Source organism: Sitophilus oryzae, unplaced genomic scaffold (genome assembly GCF_002938485.1).
Source record: "Sitophilus oryzae breed Bouriz unplaced genomic scaffold, Soryzae_2.0 scaffold_1431_pilon_pilon, whole genome shotgun sequence".
Lineage (NCBI taxonomy): Eukaryota > Metazoa > Arthropoda > Insecta > Coleoptera > Curculionidae > Sitophilus > Sitophilus oryzae.
This window is the reverse complement of record NW_022146095.1, coordinates 338,001-361,394: the sequence shown is the minus strand read 5'-3', so window position 1 is coordinate 361,394 and position 23,394 is coordinate 338,001. Positions and strand designations below refer to the sequence as shown.

At 31.8% G+C, this 23,394-nt stretch overlaps 1 protein-coding gene across 2 annotated transcripts; it reads left to right on the top strand.

The window, feature by feature from the left end:
• Positions 1-845: 845 nt before the first annotated feature.
• LOC115876337 lies at positions 846-23,394 on the top strand. Of its 2 annotated transcripts, none has more exons than XM_030892070.1 (4): positions 846-947; positions 17,014-17,162; positions 17,317-17,509; positions 23,082-23,394. In XM_030892070.1, coding segments are annotated over exons 1-4 (546 nt in total). In that variant the 5' UTR covers positions 846-945; the 3' UTR covers positions 23,284-23,394. The 2 variants fall into 2 exon arrangements, with proteins under 2 accessions (XP_030747930.1, XP_030747931.1); XM_030892071.1 differs by lacking the exon at positions 846-947 and adding an exon at positions 15,552-15,677.

Genomic DNA, 23,394 nt, shown 5'->3' with positions numbered 1-23,394 from the left:
TGAGTTTGAAGGCTTATTAATATTGTAATATATTGACAATATGGTTTATCAATATTATTGTCAATATTGTTGTATTTTTTAATATTTAATCTATTGTACGATGTGTGAATAGATTAACTTAATTATTAAAAAAAAGAGCCGGACTTGAAATTAACTGAAATAAATTGTGTTCAAATGTCCGAAACAAATAAAGTATAAAGTGTGGCATGCATATCATTGTACACAGAAGACCGACTTTCAAAATCTGAAATAAAAAATGCAGGTCCGTATTTAAAAAAATTAAGTTGGCCTCTGTATCTCACAAATTATCGGCTAATTTGAAAATATAAAAATAATATCAGATAGTCATAATAAAGTGCCTAATGAGAATGTGCAATTAGTTTTCTGATTTTCTAAAAAGTAGCGACAGGAAAAAATAAAATTGATTTTCAAAAAAATCCGTTTTCGAAAAGAAACTCAGCGATCCTTGAAATTTTTAAAACTTTTTTGATGGCATCTTGGTGAACATCCCAAAACGCAACTTTGCCCCAATTTAACCATGTTCGTATCTATTACAGTTACCGAGATACCAATGCTCGTACCTCGAATTTGTAGCACCCTGTATATGCTAAGTATCTTAACGTAGTCCATATTTTAAAATGTATATTTCTCTAATTAATTGATTTCCTGTATTCTGCCTGTTACAAAAGGTCAAGTATTTCCTAAAGATAACCTCCGCTTATGGCACGCTGGCAACTCTGGTAAAATACATGATGCTGTCCCGGATTCAACCAATCTGATTGGTCGAGATTCTGCCGCATAAAAGTGGAAACATTCACTGCTATTGAATAATCCAGTGGCGGCGTTATTGTATTGTGTTTTATGCCTTTAACTTAATTTGTGCTTATTGTAATTAGTACACGCGTTTTAACAAATATTATTATATTTGGCAAATCACTAAACAAAATGTAAGTACATTTAAAGTAAAATAATATTATTAAGTTTACTGGAAAATATTATAAAATTCCCGATATATTTTCATAAAACAGCACACTCTCCTGGATATTTTATGAACGAAATCGGGCGTTATTTACCGTTGCCTCAGTGTTTAAGATCCGTTTGTCAGACTATACCTACTTATTTTTTCTTTTACTTCGAATAAGTGAACGCCACTGTTAATATAAACAAAAAATACAACATTCATAGCAGCATATGTACCTACATTATTTAAAAGAATGCTAATGCTGTACAATTATTAATGTTTTTGTTACTTTTGCCATGTTTTAATCCTACGCGTCGGTGAGTGGAAACAACGCGGCCCCATAAAAAAATTACGACATAAAAATTTAACAGTCCAAAGCTCGTATTTTTCGAGAGCTAGTTATAATTTTATACTGCACGTTGGAATATGATTTTTATTAATTAGTTAAAATTACCCAGGCACAAGAAAAAAAAAGGGCAAAACGCCGCTTACCTTTTTATATAATGTATGTTAATGCTAAGTTTTCGACATTTTGCCAGTTTTACCTTGAACAATATTTTTAACATTAACGTGTTTTTATGGTAGAATGACTTTCAGCTCTAATAATTTTCTAAAACATTCGAAAATATATTTTATTATTATAAAAATGCCCAAAGTAAAAAATGTTTAATTGTATATATACAGTATGTCCTCGTATTACCATCTTGAAGGAACCACTTTTTTATTATTAAATATTTGAGAAAAATGCATTTTTCGTAAATGATTTTGCTTTTAAAATGGTTAATCCCGTTTATACTTTTCTAAATGTCCATACAATTTTAAGGAAAAATATCCAAAAATTAGTTTCTGTCGTAATAAAGTAATTTCGGTAATATCAATTTTAGGTTTTCATTCTTTAAAAGACAGTTATTATACCAGGTGCGTCTCAAAGTGATGGGCTACCCCTATATATTTTTTGTTTTCTCAGATAAAAAAAAACGCGATTTCGTATGTTAGTACGTGGCATAAATTGTATTGATTGACGTATTCAATTGATTTAGGTAACTTCTTGTTTCATCGGAAATCACAGGGTTTTCTATTTAAAATATACAACTTTAATATTTGGAAAAGCATTTGGAATTTTTTTTATGAATAATTTGGTACCACACACTTGGTGTTTCGAGTCAAATGGGCTCTTTCACTATATTTTGGAATTAGCATAATTGAATAAAGAAATTAATTCTAGAATTTTCTGCTATCTCACTTTCGAAAAATTTGAAGTCGTTCTTAAGAAAATAAATAAAAACAAAAAAGCCTAGAATAAAAATCCGCACTTTATTTTTAATACGTCACACCTGGCATGTTGAAAAGCGGCAACACGGCCGGGCCACCATGCTGACCCACCACCACCTCCACACAAGGCTATTCAACCTTTTCCAATATGGCGGAGATAGAAGTGCTTTATTTGGCGCGTATTTTAGAACCTGTTTTATTTCCAAATAGACATTTTTCACATAAATGTCGGGTTAGATTACGTAATATTTGACTAATTTTTTAATATACATAAGTATGGAATTTTTTGCATTATTACTTTTATGAAAACATCAGTTACTTACTTTTTGTAAAAAGGTCTGTTTTCTCAGAAAATAGGTAGGTAGTGTACTAGTGTGTAAATATTCAAACTTGATATAATAGGGCATAACTTGAGCATATATAGGGTGTTCAAAATCATCGGAAAAATAAATAACCAAAATATATGACAGAAAATAGCAATATAAACTAAATATTCAATTGCAAACACTTACCTACCATAGTTTAGAATTTACTCTGCACGTTTGATAAATATATACTATTATGGACAGTATAGGAAGTTACTTGTCTTAGTAAAAGCCTTGGTAAATGCTCTTGGAATTATAAACTACATTGGCTTGGGTCAAAAAATATGGAATTATTTTTCCTATGTTTAGCAGCATTACACTAATGGGAATAAATTTAAACTATAATATATATAGGTGAGGATAGTTAAAAAATATAAAACTAAATACCTTTTTATAATGTCATTTCTTTTTTTTGCATAGTTCTTCAATAAAATATTGGATATTCTGAACAAGATGGATTTAATAATAAATTCTGATGTATGTGAGGGGCAATTGTGACTTAAAAAAAGACTTACATCCAGGCAGGCCATTTATATTTTCAAATGTGAATGTTGTCAATATCTTTCTATGATCTTTTTGATGTAAAAAGCTTGATTATTCTTCTAATATTTTACTTATAGTGAGGTAAGTGTAAGCAGTAGCCATAACAACATCCTCACTAGGGTAACAGAGGCTTTGGCCTTTGGCCTTTTTGAGGCATATTTAATGCAATTCTTACCCGAGAACTACTAGTAGGAATGAAATTATCTCTTTTAATAGCTGTCAACCATTTTTTACGAAGCTCGTCATATTTGGGGAATATAAAAGCAGAAACCTTGGGACCCCCTCTATAATTCTCGTGACAATTTGGAACAGAGCATGTAAAAGGTATGCTACAATAAAATGTTAATATCTATCTTTTGATTATTGTAAGTAACCATTATAAAGTACTATGCAGACTGGCGGTGAAGGCTTTTTTCTCATTTAGGTGTAATGTCTTGATAAATACTTCTAGTTCTTACCTTAAAATAATTAATAATAAGTTCCCTATGTGGAATGTCTGGTTTGGATTTTTATTACACTGTTATTTTATCACAATTTTCTGATCACAACATGCACACTAAGAAATAAACAAACGTGTTGCAGAAGCACAATAAACTAGAAATAATTAATTATTTCTGGTATGCAATCGGAACGAGAAACCACTACCGGCTTTTCAGGTTAAAGGTAAACAATTTAATAATGCGCTGTCTTTGCCGCCATATTTGCCTTGGTTTGGCCTTCATGTTGATTGGCCTTGAGTAGAGGTGGTTCTGGTCAAATCAAATCGCAATGTTGCCAGTTGTTGGCTGGCGCACGAGCACGGTTCTGCAATGTGATTGGGCGTATTTTTCATACGTCATAAATTGGCGCTTTAAAATTATTTCAAATTAAAGCAATTTTGAGGACCTATAAAAAAATTATTCAATGTCATGGAACTGTTTCTTTGGATAAATATACTGAAAAAGCCGTCTATTTCAGATTTTGTCCTTGAATTGGGTATTTTATTTTTTGTGAAAGAGCCCATTGTCGTTATGAACCGCATGTTACAATTTCAAATAAACCACATGCGAAAATTACCGAGGGTGTGATTTAAAAATCAAAAGTTTTAGTCATTTCCGGTGAAAGAGGAAGTGACCAAAAAACAATTCAATACGTCAATTAATCCTAATTTATGTCATATAATAACATACCAAATCTCGTTTTTTTTGTGTGAAAAAAGTACGTTAATAAAGTTAGTTAATTAGGTTAATTAAGTTATATGGGTGACTCACTTTTGAGACGCACCCGGTATTACTATATTATTATTAATTTCGATAATGTCATATTTTTGACATCTCATGGAACACAAAATGTATTTAGTTTAATGCTATTGAATAGGTGGTTATAAATTCTGTGTTTCTTTAATATTTTAAATAAAATATATGGCGTTAATCAAAAAATTAATAATAACCATCTATCAAACACATGAAAACGAAAAAATATGATCATAGAAACGCGTTTTGATTTTTGTGGTTCATAAAAATGAACTATATTTTCATATATTTCTCTAAAACTCTCTAAGTTTTCCTCTTGGCCGATTTACCTATAAATATATTTTTCATGTGCATGACTGGTGTACTACCAGTCAGATCTATGTATGCGACACCTGGACACTTAAAACGGACATTATACTGCATTAAACTGCAGATCGCACAACGCTCAATGGAACGAAATATGCTGAGGATTACCAAGTATAAACCAAGTGGGGAACGGCCTAGCTACGTCGAAACACCGGTTCCCATTAGAACACCGAAGTTAAGCGACGTAAGGCGATACTAGTGGATGGACGGGTGACCGGTTTTCCTTTGATGTTTGTCGTAAAATGTATCGTGCTGTTCTCGAATAAAGGCAAAAGTGTAAAATCTATTGACGCACACTGCTCATTCACGTCTGTTCGAGGCCGGATGAGATCGGATATCTCGTGAGTAAGAGTTGATTTAGACACTTGCCGTCGGTAGTCGGTAGGCCATTGACCATGATATGGCCGATGACCGCGGTTCGGATTCCGCGTAAACAAAGCAGGCCTCGTCCAGATTAGCCCTGGCAGCAAAAAGGAGACGTTAACTGAAATCTTTACTTTTATAAACAAAGTAAAACCGTAAAAGAATAGAGTGGATACGACAAGAAAGACCCAGGTAATAGATGTCATCCACAGAATCAAATCCCTCAAGTGCCAATGGGCAGGATATCTGGCGGACAATAGATGGACCACAAAAATTACAGCATGGCACCCACGAGGAATTATAAGAGACCTAGAAGAAGACCGAGCCTGAGATGGGACCATGATATTAGGAAACGAGCAGGGATAATTTAGACCCGCATGCTCAACAATAATAGATAACATTTAGTTCAATCATTGGGGATCAAAAAAGGGGCCCGCTTGGAAAAAAGTCCGGGAGTTTTGAAACTTTTCAGGTTTATAGGTTTTGGGGTCCCTAACTAAAATCCATAAAATGCACATTTCCAGACTTGCCGCCGGCGCCGCCATCTTGGCAAGATGGCGGTATTCGGCCCGAAATCGGTATTTTGTAAATATCTCAAAAACTATGCGTTTTTCGTAAAAATTTGAGAGAAAAATTAAAGAGAATAAAATTTCCTATAAAAAAGGTTCTATGAAAATTTCCACGAAAATCAACCGTTTAGGCACAAAATCCCTGGAAATTTTACAATTTTGCGTGAAGTATGATATACATATGTATAGTCGATTTTCCGAAATCAAATGTCAATTAGGGTTCACTAAAACTAGTTGTAGTTTAGTTTCTTCAATTTTGTCATAAAATATTGGCGTATCATTAATTCGCTCATTAATTTATGAATAATTAATTGTCGTGATGGACAGCATTCATTGCGAACTTACCACAAGGTTCAGCATTGGACTGGTTGTACCAAAGATGCCGAAGAATGGGGTTGGAAGAAAACAAAAACAAACATTATTCCAGTCACAACTTTGACAGATCCAGTTCCAAAATCCCTATTGGCATTTTTATCCTGTAAATGCAAAACCAACAACTGTGATAAATCCTGCGTATGCCAGAAAAGCTGGATTAAAATGTTCAATGATTTGTGCATACTGCAATGGGAAATCCTGTGACAATGTCACTGAAGTGTCACTCGACGAATCCGATGAAGAAGAGTTGGACTTGCCTGTAGATATCCCTCTGGCGGCTGAAGATGAAGAGTTTGACGAATTCAGAGACTACTCTGATGAGACCAGCACAGCAGACACGATCGACTTTACATTAATGAGCCAGGTCCGTCGGGCTTGTGCAGATAAGTTAAAGTTTTTAATTTACCTAGTGGAATAGGCCTCCGGGAAGACCACCTTAAAATAAACGCGCCATGTACTTTATCTCTTGGGTGGTATGGAAACAAGTACACATTTTCAATAATTAAAATTAATTATTCATAAATTAATGAGCGAATTAATGATACGCCATTGTTTCATGACAAAATTAAAGAAACTATACTAAAACTAAGTTTAGTGAACCCTAATCGACATTTGATTTCGGAAAATCGACTCTACGTAATATATCATATTTTACGCAAAATTGTAAAATTTCCAGGGATTTTGTTCCTAAACGGTTGACTTTAGCGAAAATTTTCATAGAACTTTTTTTTATAGAAAATTTTATTCTCTTTAACTTTGCTCTCCTCAAATTTTTGCGAAAAACGCATAGTTTTCGAGATATTTACAAAATACCGATTTTGGGCGCCATCTTGGCAAGATGGCGGCGCCGGCGGCAAGTCTGGAAATGTGCATTTTATGGATTTTAGTTAGAGACCCCAAAACCTATAAACCTGCAAAGTTGCAAGGTTCCAGGCTTTTTTCCAAGCAAAAATCCCCAATGACTGAACTAATTGGGCTTAGTTAAAAAGAGTATCTAAATATGTGAGGGATCATTTCTATAATTGGAAATGGTTTAATAAGCTAAAAATGATGATGTTTTTTTTCATAATATGCAGATAAAAAAATCGTGGGTGTTGGGGAAGGCTTGAAAGGAAACAATGTTTTTGCGACGTTTCGCGGCTTTATTGTCGCTTCTTCAGGCACCAAAACATATATTAATCCACATTATGCCTACAAACATTCATGGCGACTCCAACCGCCAACACTAAGACACATACAAACGAATCGAACAGAAACTTGAAAGGCATTCTTTGGCCCGATATACACCGATGCTCGGTTTGTGTCGTACTGCAGAGTCAACCTGGAATACGACTTAAAATATAAAAATATTTTTGTTCTTTTGGAAAAATTCCGTAAACAAGCCACTTCTGTATAACCCCCTTCTCATACTATGAATAATACCGTATGATCGAATAAAAACGGCGTCAGCGATGGCTGTGAAATGACGATCGATGATATTTCCCATATAATTTTACATATAAAATGACAGCGATCCTCATTTCATAGCCATCGCTGACTTCGATTTTATTCAATCATACGGTACCAAACATACAGTAAAATGTATCAATTTTGTGAAAGTTTGTTTGGTGCAATCGATCATTTTAGCTTTTAGCTGTCAGTCTGGCCCAACCAACTTGCCAATTTCGTTCGACTTTTTATAACAACAAATGTCATCCTGTTTCGTTATGTAAATATAGTGCATCAGCTAAATTCAGTTTGCTATTAATCCAATTTACAATCTACGTGTTTGTTTTAGCCCAATGCATTTCGTGTTCTGTGTGTATTTACCCGCCTAATATAAACAATAACATTTTTTAAACAAATTGCGTCCGTATTTTTACTACCAATTAAATGAAATACAGATAAACATTTTATACATATACAAAAATGACTATGTAAATATTTGGTATTATAGTGTTTCCATTTTCAGAATTAAAATAATGGCAAACATTTTAAAATTTTGATTTGATGTCCGGTAATAAATTTAAAATAAAACAATATGTAGCAAGATGTAAAAAAAATATTTCTTTGCTATGATACTCTCAAAAACGACTAAATTCTAAAAATTTACTAAAATTTTAATAATTTTCTTCAGTAATACAGTATGTCCCCGGATTGTCTTAACAAGAGGATTTTTTCTTAATGACATTTTGAGAAAAATGCATTCTTAAAACATTTTGCTTGATCTAAAATGTCTCCCGTTTATACTTTTTTTACCAAATTTCCATATCGTTTTAGAGAAAATTTAAACTGAATGATATATGTATAATGAAAAAATATGGCTGAATAGTCCTAAAAATCAAAACGCCTTTCTATGGTAATACAAATTCGCTTTCATTTTTTGATAGATTGTTATTCATAAAATTTTAATTAGCGTGATATTTTTTGTTGTTTTAAAATGTTAAAGAAGTACAAAATTTATTTAGTTCAAAGCTACGGTAAGGGTGATGCTAATTATTGGAAAATATGATACTTTAAACAGCAAAGAATATATTAAATGTCATTAATCAAATTTAATAATAACTATCTATCAAAGAATGAAATCGAAATGATATAACCATAGAAACGCGTTTTGATTTTTAGGACTTCAAGGAATAAATTCAACCATATTTTCATGTTTTTCTTAATTTTCTCTAAAACGGTGTGGAAATTTCGAAAAGTATAAACGGGATTAACCATTTTGGAACAAACATTTTTTTATGAAGAGTGTATTGTTCTCAAAATATAAATAATAAAAAAGTTTTTCCTGTTGTAGTAAGTAATTACATGAATGGTAGTAACTGATATGAAATTAAGGATTAAAAGGTAAAAAAGTATTTTAAGTTAACGACTCCTTTTTTTCTAAGGTTAACCTGGACAGTACCTACTTTGTTTACGCGGAATCCGAACCGCGGTCCTCGGCCATATCAATGGGTGGTATCAAAGCCATCTATATTGTCTAACGACAAGCCGTGAAGTACGCATTCTGGCAACATGTTGCTTAGTCCGCTGGTTACGAATTCTGTGGTTAGATTCTTATCGATTTTTCCCAAATTAGGAGGCGTAAACAAGTAAAAACTCGAGGTGAGTTGGTTTACTAATTTAAACATTTTGTATTCTGGAATCTTGCTTCATAAAAAGCGTTCGTTATTCATATTTAATAAAAATATGATTAATTTTAGATGCCTAGACATTGCTGTGTTCCTGGCTGTACCTCAAATTATGCCAGTGCTTTGAAACACGAAAGAAAGAAAACCACAGTTTCTTTTCCAAAAGAGCAACTTATTCGACAGGATTGGATCCGGTCAAGCCATAGGGACAATTTTGAATTCGCCAATAGTTCTGTAATTTGCGAGAAACATTTCGAAAAATCCGAGATAATAAGAGTTGAAATCTATAAAAATAAAGAAGGGGTTTTGGGCGAATTCCCACTCAAAAGGCCAAGATTACGTGAAGATGCAGTGACGCACATTTTTCCTAATCAACCCAAATACTTGTCAAAACCTCTAACAACTTCTCGAGCTGACCCTGAAACAAGAAGGAAGGTAAATTTAGGAAAATATCAACAGGAAACAGAAAATTTCTTGAAAAGTGCCAAAATAAATAGTTTTGCTGAATTTCTTGAAACTTTTGAGTCAAAAGTGTGTCTGGTGTTGTTGTGTTGGTTTAAAGTTAAGGATGGGAAAGTTTTTTTTTTTCTGTTGAATGTGTATATTGATGACTTAGACAGTGAAGATAGTGTTAATGTTTGTCCAGTATCAATTATTGACAGTACATTTAGTACATTTACTGTACAAGTGTTTATCGGAAACTATGAACTAACAGTATGTGAGCTGAGACGGATTCTACCTAAGGACAAGAAACTGAGCCGATAGTCACAATTCGACAATCTACTTGCTAGATACAGGTTTTCAAGGTAGGTACCGAAAGAATGTGAGTACAATGTAGACAAAGCATACGCAAATGTTCAAAAAGCTATAAATTGTTTGTATCAGGATTCTTTTGTATCCAGTAATAATAATTTATTATTGGAATAGGTATTTAATAAAAATAAATGATGTTTTTTTTTGTAATTCTTGTGTCGTCTCTTTTTTACTCATTTCTCCTATAACAATCTATTTAAAAACTATTTTTATCAAAGCTGTGTTTGGAAACCTAGATATAGTAAGGACTTGGTCCTGTTTTGTGTAATTTTTTTTCTTCATCTCAAAGCCAAACCGCTTTCCGCTTTGTTTCGTTAATTTTTCAAATTTTGTCGATCGCCACCATGAAAACAAAAGTTAGGTTAAGTTATGCCGGACCACTTAAATTGAAATATGCGACGTTGCCTTTTTAACTTCACGGCTTGTCGTTAGACAATATAGATGGCTTTGGTGGTATGCATAAAGTTAAAGCAAATGCTTATAGTTCAATTTCTTGAAATAAACTTATAGGATTTCTGAGCAACCGACAAAGACAGTACTATAGTAAAAGTATTTTCTTGTCCTTATGCATATATGTATAATTATTAATGGTCTATCGACTTGGCGAGTGTCTAATTCGGCTCTTATTCACGAGATATCCGATCTCATAAATACCATCAGGGGTGTAAAACCGTGATGAGCGACACGGGTCTTGGGGTCTTGCGGAAAAAAAAAGAAGACTATCATTCCTATCTCCAAGACGTATGCAAGACCAAGACTTTGCATGTTTTTCGAAACATTTTGTAAAGGTGCCACTTTTGTATAACTTCATACTCTATAAATATAGATAGAAATGACCCAAAAAAATAGTTGTTAATTAAGTTTGTTTGCTGCAATCGATCATTTTAGCTGTCAACGCCATTTGCGGTCTTGTATTTTTCCACGTAGTTTAGTTACGAATCATATTTTATATGTAAATACCTAATAATAAAAAAATATCAAATCTTTTATTTACCCTTTTTCTCCATATTTTATTAAATAATAAAAAAGGTTCCTCGGTAAATTATCGCTGGTAAATATGTGATTTATGGTAGACGTCGATAATAACTCATATTCATATAAAAGCTTTATTTTTTTGTCAAAACATAGCGCATATTGCTGTATTTGTTTAGGTGCTTATGCTTCTGTATCTTTTGAATACAAATTTTAAATAGCAGATTATGTTTCTTATTGGACAGTTAAATAGAAGACAATATTTACAAAATATCAGCGCAAACCGCAACTTTCTATCTTCTCTCTAAAGGGAGATATTAAGAGTACAAATCATGTTAGATTAGAGTTGGGGGTTGGAACCTTTGGTGTTACACAGCAAAATAAAACACTAAATCACCACAATACACCAAAACACTTTTACTTTTACACTGGACGCGCGTTTCGCTAACTATGTAGCATCATCAGCAGATAATTAAAACTCAAATGGTTAAAACTAAACTTTGAGTTTTAGTTATCTGCTGATGATGCTAACATGGTTAGCGAAATGCGCGTCCAGTGTAAAAGTAAAAGTGTTTTGGTGTATTGTAGTGATTTAGTGGTTTAAATCATGTTAGGTTGCGCTTAGGATTTTAATGTCTAAAAATTATAGTAGTAGACTAGGAAATAAAAAGTGGTAAATTGGTTACGTCAAAATATCAAAATGTATATTTTAGTTTCATTTTAACGTAATTTAATAATACTTATTTATCCATGTTCGTTTTTGATTCGACCCCATAAAAGAAAACCCAGGCATGTTTAATCCGGTGACCTAGCTGCCATATGGAAATATACCGCTCTAGCGTCTCTCTCTAATAAAGTAAGTGGTATTCAAGAAGTTCCACACATTCATAGCAAAATAATCTGCACAATAATTCTACCAACTGAACCGTCATGCCGAAATGGCAACAATGCAATTACATCATGGCGGATCATCTAACAAAATTGGCAATTCTTCTCTTAGAAATTGTGGATAGTTCATTCCATTCGGATGATAAAAATAGTCCAATCATTCGCCACCCTAGAAATCCTGCCCTAACATTTACCATCCAACGGTCTTGGTGCTATTTGCATCAAGGGTAGATTTTGACAAATAGTGCATATTGTTAACATTCGCACCTTCGTTGCTATATGAAAAGTTACCCGAACAACATAAAGTTAATAATATAATAATAAATAATGCGAACAAAAGAGGTAAAACACGAAAACAAGTGAAATCAGGAACGAACTTAGATTAATAAATAAATGGCATGAAAATAATCCCAACTTTTCGGCCATACGAAATTAGAGCATATATTCCTAAAAATTTAAATAAAATTATTGATTGTCCGAACCCCTTTTGGGAATTTTAATCTAATAACTACCTACATAAAATTAACGAAGAAATTCATAAAATATATATCATGTTAAAAAAAACATTAAAAACGTATGACATTTTTTTCTCGGAAAACGTCCGAAATTTGGATGCATGAAAACTAAACTTAAACGTTTTGATACTTTGACGTAAGCAGTTTACCTCTTTTTGTTTTTCTAGCCTGCTACTATAATTTTTAGACCTTATAACCTGCTTATAACCCCCTAGGCGGCAACCTAACATGATTTGATCGATAGAAAGTTGCGGTTTGCGCAGATATTTTGTAAATATTGTGCCCTATTTAATTCTACAAAAAGAAACATAACTTGCCATAATTTAATTTTTTTATGCAAAAGCTCAATATCTGTTATGATGTCAAACAGCGCCCTCTAGCTACCACGAAAAAATCTATGGAAACAACATTTATACTGGAAGTTATTAATAAAGAAAATCTGTTTTAAAGTCTTAGTTTGCTTAAATCGGCTAACCCAAACCAGAATTATTGTTATTTTAATAAATTCAAGTCTAACCTTCCTCCGTCACTTTTTTTTATGATGCAAAACACGCCATTTCAAAAAAATTACAAATAATTTATCGTATAACTTTTTTTCCAAAGTTATACAATAAGTAGTTTCTGAAATACAGTCAGCGTCCATTCTTAGTTGGTCACCCGGTACAACATTATTGTTTTAATTTATTACAAATGGTGTTTTAAATTTTCTGCCTTTTTTTGTCGACTTTTGCATGAAATTTTAAAGAAAGCTATACTGCAATATTCGAAAAATTTAATTATTTTAACATATGCTCAGACTACAATAAAACTCCTTAATTTAGATTTTTTTAGAGAAGTAGCTAAATAAATTCCAGAATAGTTTGAGTTACATTATATATTTTATTACTAGATAAGTTCTTAATGAAAGGTATGTTTATCTTTTTTTTATATTGTTATGTCTAGAGTGCCACTCATAACTTTTGATTAGAATTGTTTTATTTATATTCCGCGCATCTCTGATTTCGATTAAACCCAGTAACAAAAAGTTAAACGTTATTTCCCCAGCTAACCAAACTACCAGGGTCCGAGCAATTGCTCCCTTTCCAACAATTTTAATCAACTCACGTGATCGTAATGGCGGCATTGGGCGGCTACGTGACGCTGCTCCTAATACGTACCTGGAAAAACAAAAAGGGAAATTAGTTTATTTTAGTTGGAGAGTTGCTGCGCGGCGTCAGATGTTCGGTATACAACAGTTTCGGTCTTAACTTAAGCAATACCGTGTATATTTATGTTTCGCAGACGTGTAAACATTACACGTGCCTGCGTCTAAATTAAAGAAAAAGAAAAATACAAAGTTGCATTTGCTAAAACAACATATTAGGTTTATTATGGAAGGTTTCCTTTAAAAAAAGATGGCTGAATGCAGTGGCGGTTTCTCACTATGTGTGCACGTAAACCCCCAAATTTTATACCTCTTTTTAAGATAATTTTTTTATCGTTCTTTCATTCTGTGAGTTTGTAATCACAATTTATTTTGAAGACATTAAATAAGGAAATAAAAAATTGTTCGCATTTAAATTAATAAACAGCCTCTACACTATGCGGAAAAATCTTCGAAACAGGTCAAGGTAGTGTTTCATCGCCCAACTTTATGTCGCATTTCGGTTTATTTCCAGTTGTCTTGACACACTTCGGTTTGCCTCGACCTACTTTCGATTCTTAAAAGCACCCGAAAACTACTCGCGAAAAGGGCGTGGAAGGATTATTCTTGGCGCTTCTGGTTGCCTTCAATTTTGTTTCGTTGTGAGCTATTTCCAAAACGTGGCGGTATCTGTAACCTAGACAAAAGACCTTTTTTTCATAAATCTCAGTGAAATAAGTAAACCTAGACTTAGACGGTTAAATGATTAATATAAGAGTAGTATTACTTGATGAGTAATACTGGTAACATTATCAATACATATATCGAGCTGATTGGGAAAAATATTGATTGACCCGATGTCATCAAAAGTATGGTCGATGGATATTTTTTAAAAGCAATGTTCCTGTATTGTTCTTAAGAGAAATCTGTAAGCCATACTTTTATTAAGCACCCAGCATGTTTTGATATAAATCCATTTAACTAATATTTATTATGCAGGGATTTAGACAATTAAAGCTAGAAAAATAAAACCAAATTCGTAAACTAAACTTTGATACAGGCTACAGTATAAATGTTACTTTACCATAATCAGAAATATAAGAAATAATTAGACGATTTTTAAATTGTTTAGTGTATATTTTATCCATCATCCGATAAATGGTAGACCGCTAGTTAGTCACTGTTTTATATTTTTTTTACTATATTGTAATTAATAATATTAGACAATGATTAAAACTAAATATTCTTATGTAATCTTCGAGGAATAGCCAATTTAATCCCTACCATCGGTAACTGTTTTCATATCAGTTTTTCCATGTTTACTTATTTTTCTCAAACCACCACAACGTTTGACTTTGATTACTTCGTGCTATTTCACAAAATAGTACGTTAAATATAAGCCCATGTTATAAAATTTAGTTCCCACGTTTCCTGAAATAGATCGACACGAGCAATGATGTTTGTTTTTTATTGTTAACCCAGATTAACAATAAAAAACAGACAACCAATCACGGCGAGTCGCGATCTATTTCAGGAAACGTGGGAACTAATTTTTATAACACGGGCTTATATTTATCGTACTATTTCCAGAAATGTTTTGCGAAATGTTTCACGAAATATTTCCAGAAATATTTCGTAAGACATTTCGGGGATAGTGTAGGGGCTGTTATACAGTTGATGGCAAATTAACCTTGCCATTTTTTAGAATAAGAAAAGTGACAGTGGTATAGTAGAAATTGTTTTTATATATCTCTTCCATTTCATTGAGTCCTCAAACTAAATAAAATATTGTTTTTAATTTTTTTACAACAGTTCATGTAAGTTTTGTGTCACTTATTTCAGACCATCCTCTGTACTGTTATTTTTAAATAAAATAATTAAACTGAATATTAAGTAGATTTTAACACCAAAAATCTAGTTTAAAACAATTTATTTTTCTTGAGACACGTTTAATTCATTTTAACAGTAAAAGAAATCTTCTCGGTACATCTAACTGATGGTACCTACATTTTACGCATGCAAACCAGTTACTGTGCTGGTACTTCTGCAAATACAGTTTGTTTGGTTCGTGTCTTATGGTAAACACGTGTTTTTGAAATATTTATGTGTGCTATTATAGTTTTTTCATCTTTAAAAAATATTTAATTTAATTTAGTAGTAGATATTTTAATAGGTACAGTGTTTGGTGTTTTAGATACATTATTAGTTATGTAAGTATAAAAATATTAAGTCAATAAATTAAAAGTTCCTTATATTATATTAAAATACAGAATGTTTAATTTTTAATTAAAATTTTTAATTAGGACTCTTAATAATTTTAAAATTCCTGTCAAGGGTAAATATTGATTGTTGTAAACAGAAATCAACTAAAAATTGACAGTGGCACTTCTGTTTGTTTGTTTAATTTGTATTTTTTAGTCATCTTTTGGATAATGTCTGGCTCATTGGAAAGACTTTACTCACAGAACTCATCTAGAAAACGAATAAAATTTAAATGGGATTATTTCTAAATATTTTATGTCAAAGACTTTATTAAAGGGTTTAAAATTAGTTGTTCCTAAAGCTATACGGCTTTAATTTCGAATTATTAATTCAAATTTAACCTAACTACTTTAAATGTACAACGTAAAAGGGGTTTTTGTGGGATTAAAATCAAAATAAGTTTCCAGCATTAAATTTTAAAGACAATTAAGTTTTTTGAACTGAACCGATTGCTGTGTTTGAAATCTAATAAAATATATTTTTGCATTTTTCGAGATATCCTTATACCGAATATTTTTCTCCGCAGAATAAAATTCCTATAACTATTTTAATTTAACGAAAAGGTATATTATTACACTGCTATACAGGGTGTCTCAGAAATGAGAGATTTCTTGATAGTATATTTCAACCGCAAAAACACGCCTATGAGTTTTTTTTGCGAAAAAAAAATGTTGGAAATTTTATTTTTTTTTAACATTTTCTGGAAAATTTTAAAATACTTTATAGTGCCAGTTGTTTATTTACATGAGATTTCACTACGGTGTATCTAAACCTTGCATTGTTGCCACCTCCTACGTTACCCACATTCTACAAATTTCTATATTTACAAATTCACAGCAATTTTAAATTTCTAGACAAAAAATTAGGGATGATAATTTTAATCTTTTATCAGTGCACATTACTAATAATTCTAGAAAAAAAACCACTTTAATTATTTTTAGTACTTACCCTTTCAATGAAACCCTAACAGTAACAACCTAATACTAACTAAAACATTACTGTTATGAGGTTTTCGAAAATCTGATTTTTAAAGGCGTTTTGAACACAGGGCGTCAAATTACCTGAAAGTCGGGTAATTCTATGGTAGTTGACGATATTTGGCAGAGGTTCTCAAAATGTTGCCAGTATTTTTTTTAATTTTCAAAGTTGAATAACACGGTTATTTTCAATTTATTTTAAAAATGGTAAAGAGAAAAGCGCCCCTTCATATACTTATTTCTGGGACACCTCGTATAATTTCAGACTTTATTATTTTGAATAATATTATTTTTAATGTCATTTTAGGTTTTTCATTAGTTTGTACATTGTAACAATTACAACATTTATATTCAGCGGAAACGATGCAAAAGAAATTATATCAACAACTTCATGTAAATGCTGGGAAAACTACAGGGCAGATGTTGGCGAAAATGGTTTGCAATGTGTCGCCTTAGGTAAACAATTTTAATTAAATATATTTTCTAAAAATAACATTTAATAAAAAAATACGAATATCAGTAATATATCAACATTTTAGGAAAATTTAATGGAAACATTATTTTAATTTGCGTAATGGGAATATTATATCATCTTTGTTTTTTATTTTAGATCAATTCCATATTATGCCTTGCAATATGCCCAAATCTCCAAAATGCATTTGTTCTGGAGGCATCAGCAGCATCCTCAAAGACGAATCTGGTACTTGGTGTACTAAATATAGTAACGGAGAAGAACTGAGACGCTGGCCTTGTGAAAATCGTCAGGAATGGGATGATTTTCTCAAGAAAAACCCTACTGTTGTGTAAGTAAATTCTCTAAAAGTATTGGGAATATGATGGTAAATCTTCCACTAGGAAAAGAAAAAACTACAAGAAATTAGAATTAAAAGCATTACACTAATTAATACAGGAGTACCTCGTTTTACACGGTATATTTATATTCGGATTCGCTTATATGCGTTTGTATATTTTAAGCGGTTCAGTTATACGCGGTTTCATTAATTATACCGGGTGCGTCTCAAAAGTGGCTCACCCCAATAACTTTTTTATCTTTTTAGATAAAACAACAAGATTTGGTATGTTGTTAGTATATGACATAAATTGGGATTGATTGACGTATTCAATTGTTTTCGTTCACTTCCGGTTTTACCGGAAATGACTATAACTTTTGATTTTTAAATGGTACCCTCGTAATTTTTTTACATTATTCGATAGAAAATGACACTCTGAATCGAATGACATATCATATGTCAATTTTTGACATAGTCACTCAAAAACAAATTCTATTTTAAATTTCAATCTAGAGTGCCATGGCTGTGTTAAAAATACTAATTTTTTATCAAGAAGCCTTATAAAAATTGATTTGATCGTCTTATGTTTTTAGTGTCTTGTCCTGGCTGGTTAAAAGCTGCCCAAATCGTATTTTTAATCATATCTCAATTTTTCAAATGGAAAGAGGATGGCTCATTAGCATATTTGGAAAAAGCATTTTTTACGAATAGTTTGATACCACACGCTTGGTATTTTGAGTCAAATTGTCGTTACCGCATGTTACAATTTAAAATAAACCATATGCCAAAATGTCAAAAGTTGACATATGATATGTCATTCGATTCAGAGTGTCATTTTCTATCGAAAAAAGTGAAAAAATACCGAAGGTGCCATTTAAAAATTTAAAGTTGTAATCATTTCCGGTGAAACCGGAAGTTACTGATAACAATTGAATACGTCAATCAATCCCAATTTATGTCATATACTAACATACCAAATATCGTTGTTTTATCTGAAAAAATAAAAAGGTTATGGGGTGAGCCACTTTTGAGACGCACCCGGTATATTAGATAAAAAAGACAATACGAGAACAATCTAACGAGTTATCGAGTTGTAACATACAGAAATTATTGACCCATGCTCAGGTGCTTGGTATTTGCGTGAAACAGAAGTAAATGACTTACTTGAATCACATACTATTGAACTCACTGAAGAAGAAAATCAAAGAATTGGAGAATAAGAATGAAACTGATGAAAGAAATGAAGATGTACCTGGGTTGTACTATCACCACTGAAGTTAACACTGAAAATACTACACAAACATCTTATCATGGCCCATGATGTTTGCAAATTGTAGAAGGAAATTGAAAATTAAATAAGAGGTTTTTGCGACATTGACATCGTACATTTACTTAAGTGTTCATAGTATTTTTTATATTCATACATACATTTTATTATAAATGTTATATGTAATTATGAATACATATAATGTTTTCACATACATACTTGTCAAAATATCATCATCATCATTTTCAAATTATTCATTAAAAAATTAATTGGAAATTACCATTTCCAATTACGGTGTAGCCTTCCTCACATATTTAGAGACAATGTTTGTAGTTGGGCTCATTGTTGTCTATTGGTGGCTATGCGGGACCAAGTTATCCCTGCTAATTTCCTAATATAATGGTTCCATCTCAGGTTTGGCCTTCTTCTAAGTCTTTTAATTCCTCGTGGGTACCATGCTGTAATTTTTGCGATCCATCTGTTGTCCGTCCTTCTTGCCAGGTGTCCTACCCATTGCTACTTGAGGGATTTGATTCTGTGGATGACATTATCTGTTTTTTTTGTCGTATCCGCTCTATTCTTTTCGGCCTTTTTAGTCGTTCCCAGCATATTTCGTTCCATTGAGCGTTGTACGACTTGCAGTTTCTTTATAATATTCGTTTTAAGTGTCCAGGTTTCGTATATTTAGGTCAGGACTGGTAGTAGATAGACATTGATCGAATATTTTCTCCTTTAGATAAAATGGCATTATGATTGAGTTTCTCCCATAAGTACTCCATGCTAACTTAATTCTTCTGTTGATTTCTGGTAGTAGAGATCCCGAGCTGTGTATTAGTTGTGTGTGTGTGTGTCCCAAATATATGTATAGCAATATTCTTCTACTATTTCCTAGTTTTCTACTTTTATCTACTGTACTGTATCTTAAATAAGTGCAAATATTTTCAGCGCTGCCGCTGGTAGGTATCGATAATCGATAATAGAAATATCTTTTTTTTTCGCCGTTTTCATGTCCAATTTTTCTCAATATAATCCAAATTTCAGTTCCTTACAAAAATTCTTAAATGTTGAAATTTCGAAAACTACCTTTTCCTTCGTCAAAATTACACCACCAATCTTTATTGCCTAATTATTAAAATATATTTTTTAACAGAAAATTTAAACATTTTCATAAATATAAAACCTCCGTTTTGTTTTCACGAAAAAAACCTCATAGACGTATATCTGGTCTATAAATATATCACCAATAAAACATTTGCATTTATTTATGACTTATTCTGTATAATTTAGGTAATAAAAAATTTGTTTCAAGATAGGCGATGTTTACAAGGAACTACTATCTAATAAGACTCAAAAAATTAAGGAGGCTGTTCTGTGATACAATTCAATGAATTGTTTTCGTTTAAGTAACTTAAAGCAAAATCAAGAACCTGTAAGACTCCATCCGTAACCTGGAATGGGAATCCTTCAATTCCTTCAATCGTGCCATAAACTTTGGTATGATCAATATCAGAGATGGAGAGCTAATCTCTATAAAACCGTCTCAGATACTGGATTTTATCAGAGCCCTGAGATTGTATGATGAGTTTTAACTCAATATAGGGGGACACAGTAGATCTATAAGGTCGCGGTGATTAACCGCCCTCCCACCCATTCTACATTCTACATCCATATACAACTTATTAGCCGACCATATTAACAGGTATGGTAGGCTATTAAGATCGGCAATTTTTTTTTAAATTCACTCAAAATGAGTTATTTGGCCTAAACACAAAATATTTTCATGGTTTCTGTCTGTCTGTCTGTCCGTCTGTCCGTCTGTCCATCTGTCTGTAACACGATAACTCAAAAACCGCTAAACCGATTTAAACCAAATTTGGCACAAAAATACTGTGGCACCCGAGAATCTGGCTATTAGTTTTTGGTGGGGGTAAGGGGGTATGGGAGGGGGTTAAAGATTTTACAAAAATCCTAACTCCAAAATTACAGTAGCTAGCGAAACGCGGTTTTCAATTTAAGATTAGGAATAATATTTGCAACAAAATTTGTAATAATAACAAAATCAGTCAAAGTCGCAGTTTTTGAGATAATTGAGACTAAAAGAACTGCCTACCAACTTTTTATTAACATATTTTAGTATGGGCGGCTATATGTGCCTCCAGGCGCCAATTTTTTTGATATAAAATATAAGAAAGTAGAAGACTACAAGACAGACACTAATGAAGTATTTTTTTAATATTATATGAACTGAATTCTGTTGCAATTTTTTAATGTAAAATTACTCGGAAACTTGATTAAACCGGAAAACCAAAGCAGAAATTCGTGTAAATATAATGTGTAGCTTAGGATAATTAGTTTTAGTGCCTAACTTGATAAAATAAATAGAATAAAAAACATTTTTCCAAACATTTTTAATTCATTATTCTAAGCATATTCATACTAAAGATGCCAGTTAAACATTCAAATGTTCCGGTGGTCCTCTCTTTTTACATATTTCATACAGGACCATTTCGGAAATAAAATCTATGTTTATTAGATGTCTCACGTATATAAAATACTTCACGTCCACGAAATCAAATTCTGTGTTTTGTTTTTCCCTGTTTTCCCTCGGTTTTATGTGTTTTTTATTCATAAGGGTGCAGAGGTGCCAGCATACATTACCTTGTGTATGCGGAAGGTTATTGTAAGTTACAGTGACAGTCCTGTATTATATTGTTAAGCAAATAAGCCGAAATGTGTCAGATGATATCTTTTATTTCCTTTTTTAGAGAATGAAGGTATTTTGCAAATATTTTTAAAGCTTTTTCTCTATTTTTTGTTATATTGATTTTAAATGTGGCATTATTTATGCGTTATAAAATAACACAAACAAACTTCAATTTCAAAGTATATGATGGAAAAAACAAAGCCAATAACTTTTTAATAATAGGAAAATATCATTATTCAAATATTTTAAAAATTAATTTATTGGGATATATTAACAAATTAACCATATTTCTGACGACAAAAAATATTAAAAAACAAAAAAAAAGTGTTTCTATTTAAAAAAAGTACTTTTTATAGTTTGTTAATGTTATATTTTAACATTTTTATGTGCATCCTTGTCCAGATATTGACTCCCCTGATAATTTTACAGCAAAGTTGTAAATAGGGTTTTAGAACATCTGTATGCTGAATATACATGCCAAATTTGAATAATTTTGGACAAGCCTATTTTACGTAATTTATGAAAAATTGGAACTAGTTTTAAATTAAAACTGAACAGGTAATATAATAGCAGACCCTTAAAAAACCTGTTGACGACTTAGTTATAAGATTAATAAGGGAGCCAAAATTTGGACAGTTCAAAATTTGCATGGGATTTTCTATGTTTCCAACGACGATGCCAACACGCGGTATAACACTATACACGTATATTTAGAATTTCTTGTATGATTAAATACTCCAAAAATGTAGAGGGTATTCTATTTAAAATAAGCAACATTTCCTGTGAAACCGCCAGAGAACGGTTTCCAATTTTCGGGATCGGGATTCCATTTTAAAATCCCGCGATTAAAACTTATAATCCCGGGATCCCGGGAATGAACATCAGAATGAGAAATTTAATCTAAATAAATACTTAATAAAAATGCAGCTACATATATCAAAGAAAGTGAGAAAAGAGCTTTAATAAAACAGACAAAACAAACTAACATTCATATTTAGTAAGTAAAAAAATAAATTTTTTATTGTTGCAAAAAGACAAAATATAATAAACACCGAAATATAACTTTTAAATATTGGCGTTCGGCTTAGTACAAATAAAATATGATCTTTGAAAGACTAAAGTGTATAAAGTCGAATCACTTTAGATTGGGCATTTAAATATTTGGACATTTTCGGGATCCCGGGATTTAAAATTGGGATTTCGGGATCAACATACGCCTAGATCCCGGGATTTCGGGATCCAGGTTTGAAAACCTTACGCCAGAGGGTATATTTGTCAGAAAACGGAAAATATTTTAAAAAATACACCTGGAAATATTCTTAATTCCTAAACATTCAAATTTGTATCCAAATTGGGCCCTAAAATACCAGTTGAGTGAATAACCCTGTTTATTGCATTGTCATTTCCAAACGAATTCTGACGCCCTTTTTTTTCATCGTATGGTATTTATTTGTTACATCCAAAGGAATATGCATCAATAATAGTAGAAACTTTGTTTTAATTTGATAAATTTTGATAAGTTAATTTGATAAGTGATCAATTTGATAATTAGTCTCTATTATTGTACGTGCTATATCAAATACCTAATAAATATATTTTCCTTTTACCTATAGAATGGATCGCTACGAAATTTGCAAAAGTGTCAGACCACCAAACTGTATTTGTTCTGGTGACCTAGCCAGTGTTGCCAAAGATACCACAGGAATTTGGTGCATCAAGTATGACGAGAATATGGATGAGATCCGATGGCAATGTGAAAATATACAAGAATGGAGTGACTTTAAGAAACAACATCCCTATTATTTATACTGTTAAAATAAATATCGCCTATTGTTGATAAAAATTTGCTTGTAGTAATATGTAATGTGTTATTATTATCATTATTATAGAATTGATACTCTAAAAGTAGTGGTTGTATCTGTAATA

Bases quoted from the DNA above. Each gene is read 5' to 3' on its own strand.
- LOC115876337 (XM_030892070.1), top strand. The intron at 17,163-17,316 runs GTAAACAATTTT...TTTTTATTTTAG, and splicing joins TTTGCAATGTGTCGCCTTAG to ATCAATTCCATATTATGCCT. The intron at 17,510-23,081 runs GTAAGTAAATTC...TTTTACCTATAG, and splicing joins AAGAAAAACCCTACTGTTGT to AATGGATCGCTACGAAATTT.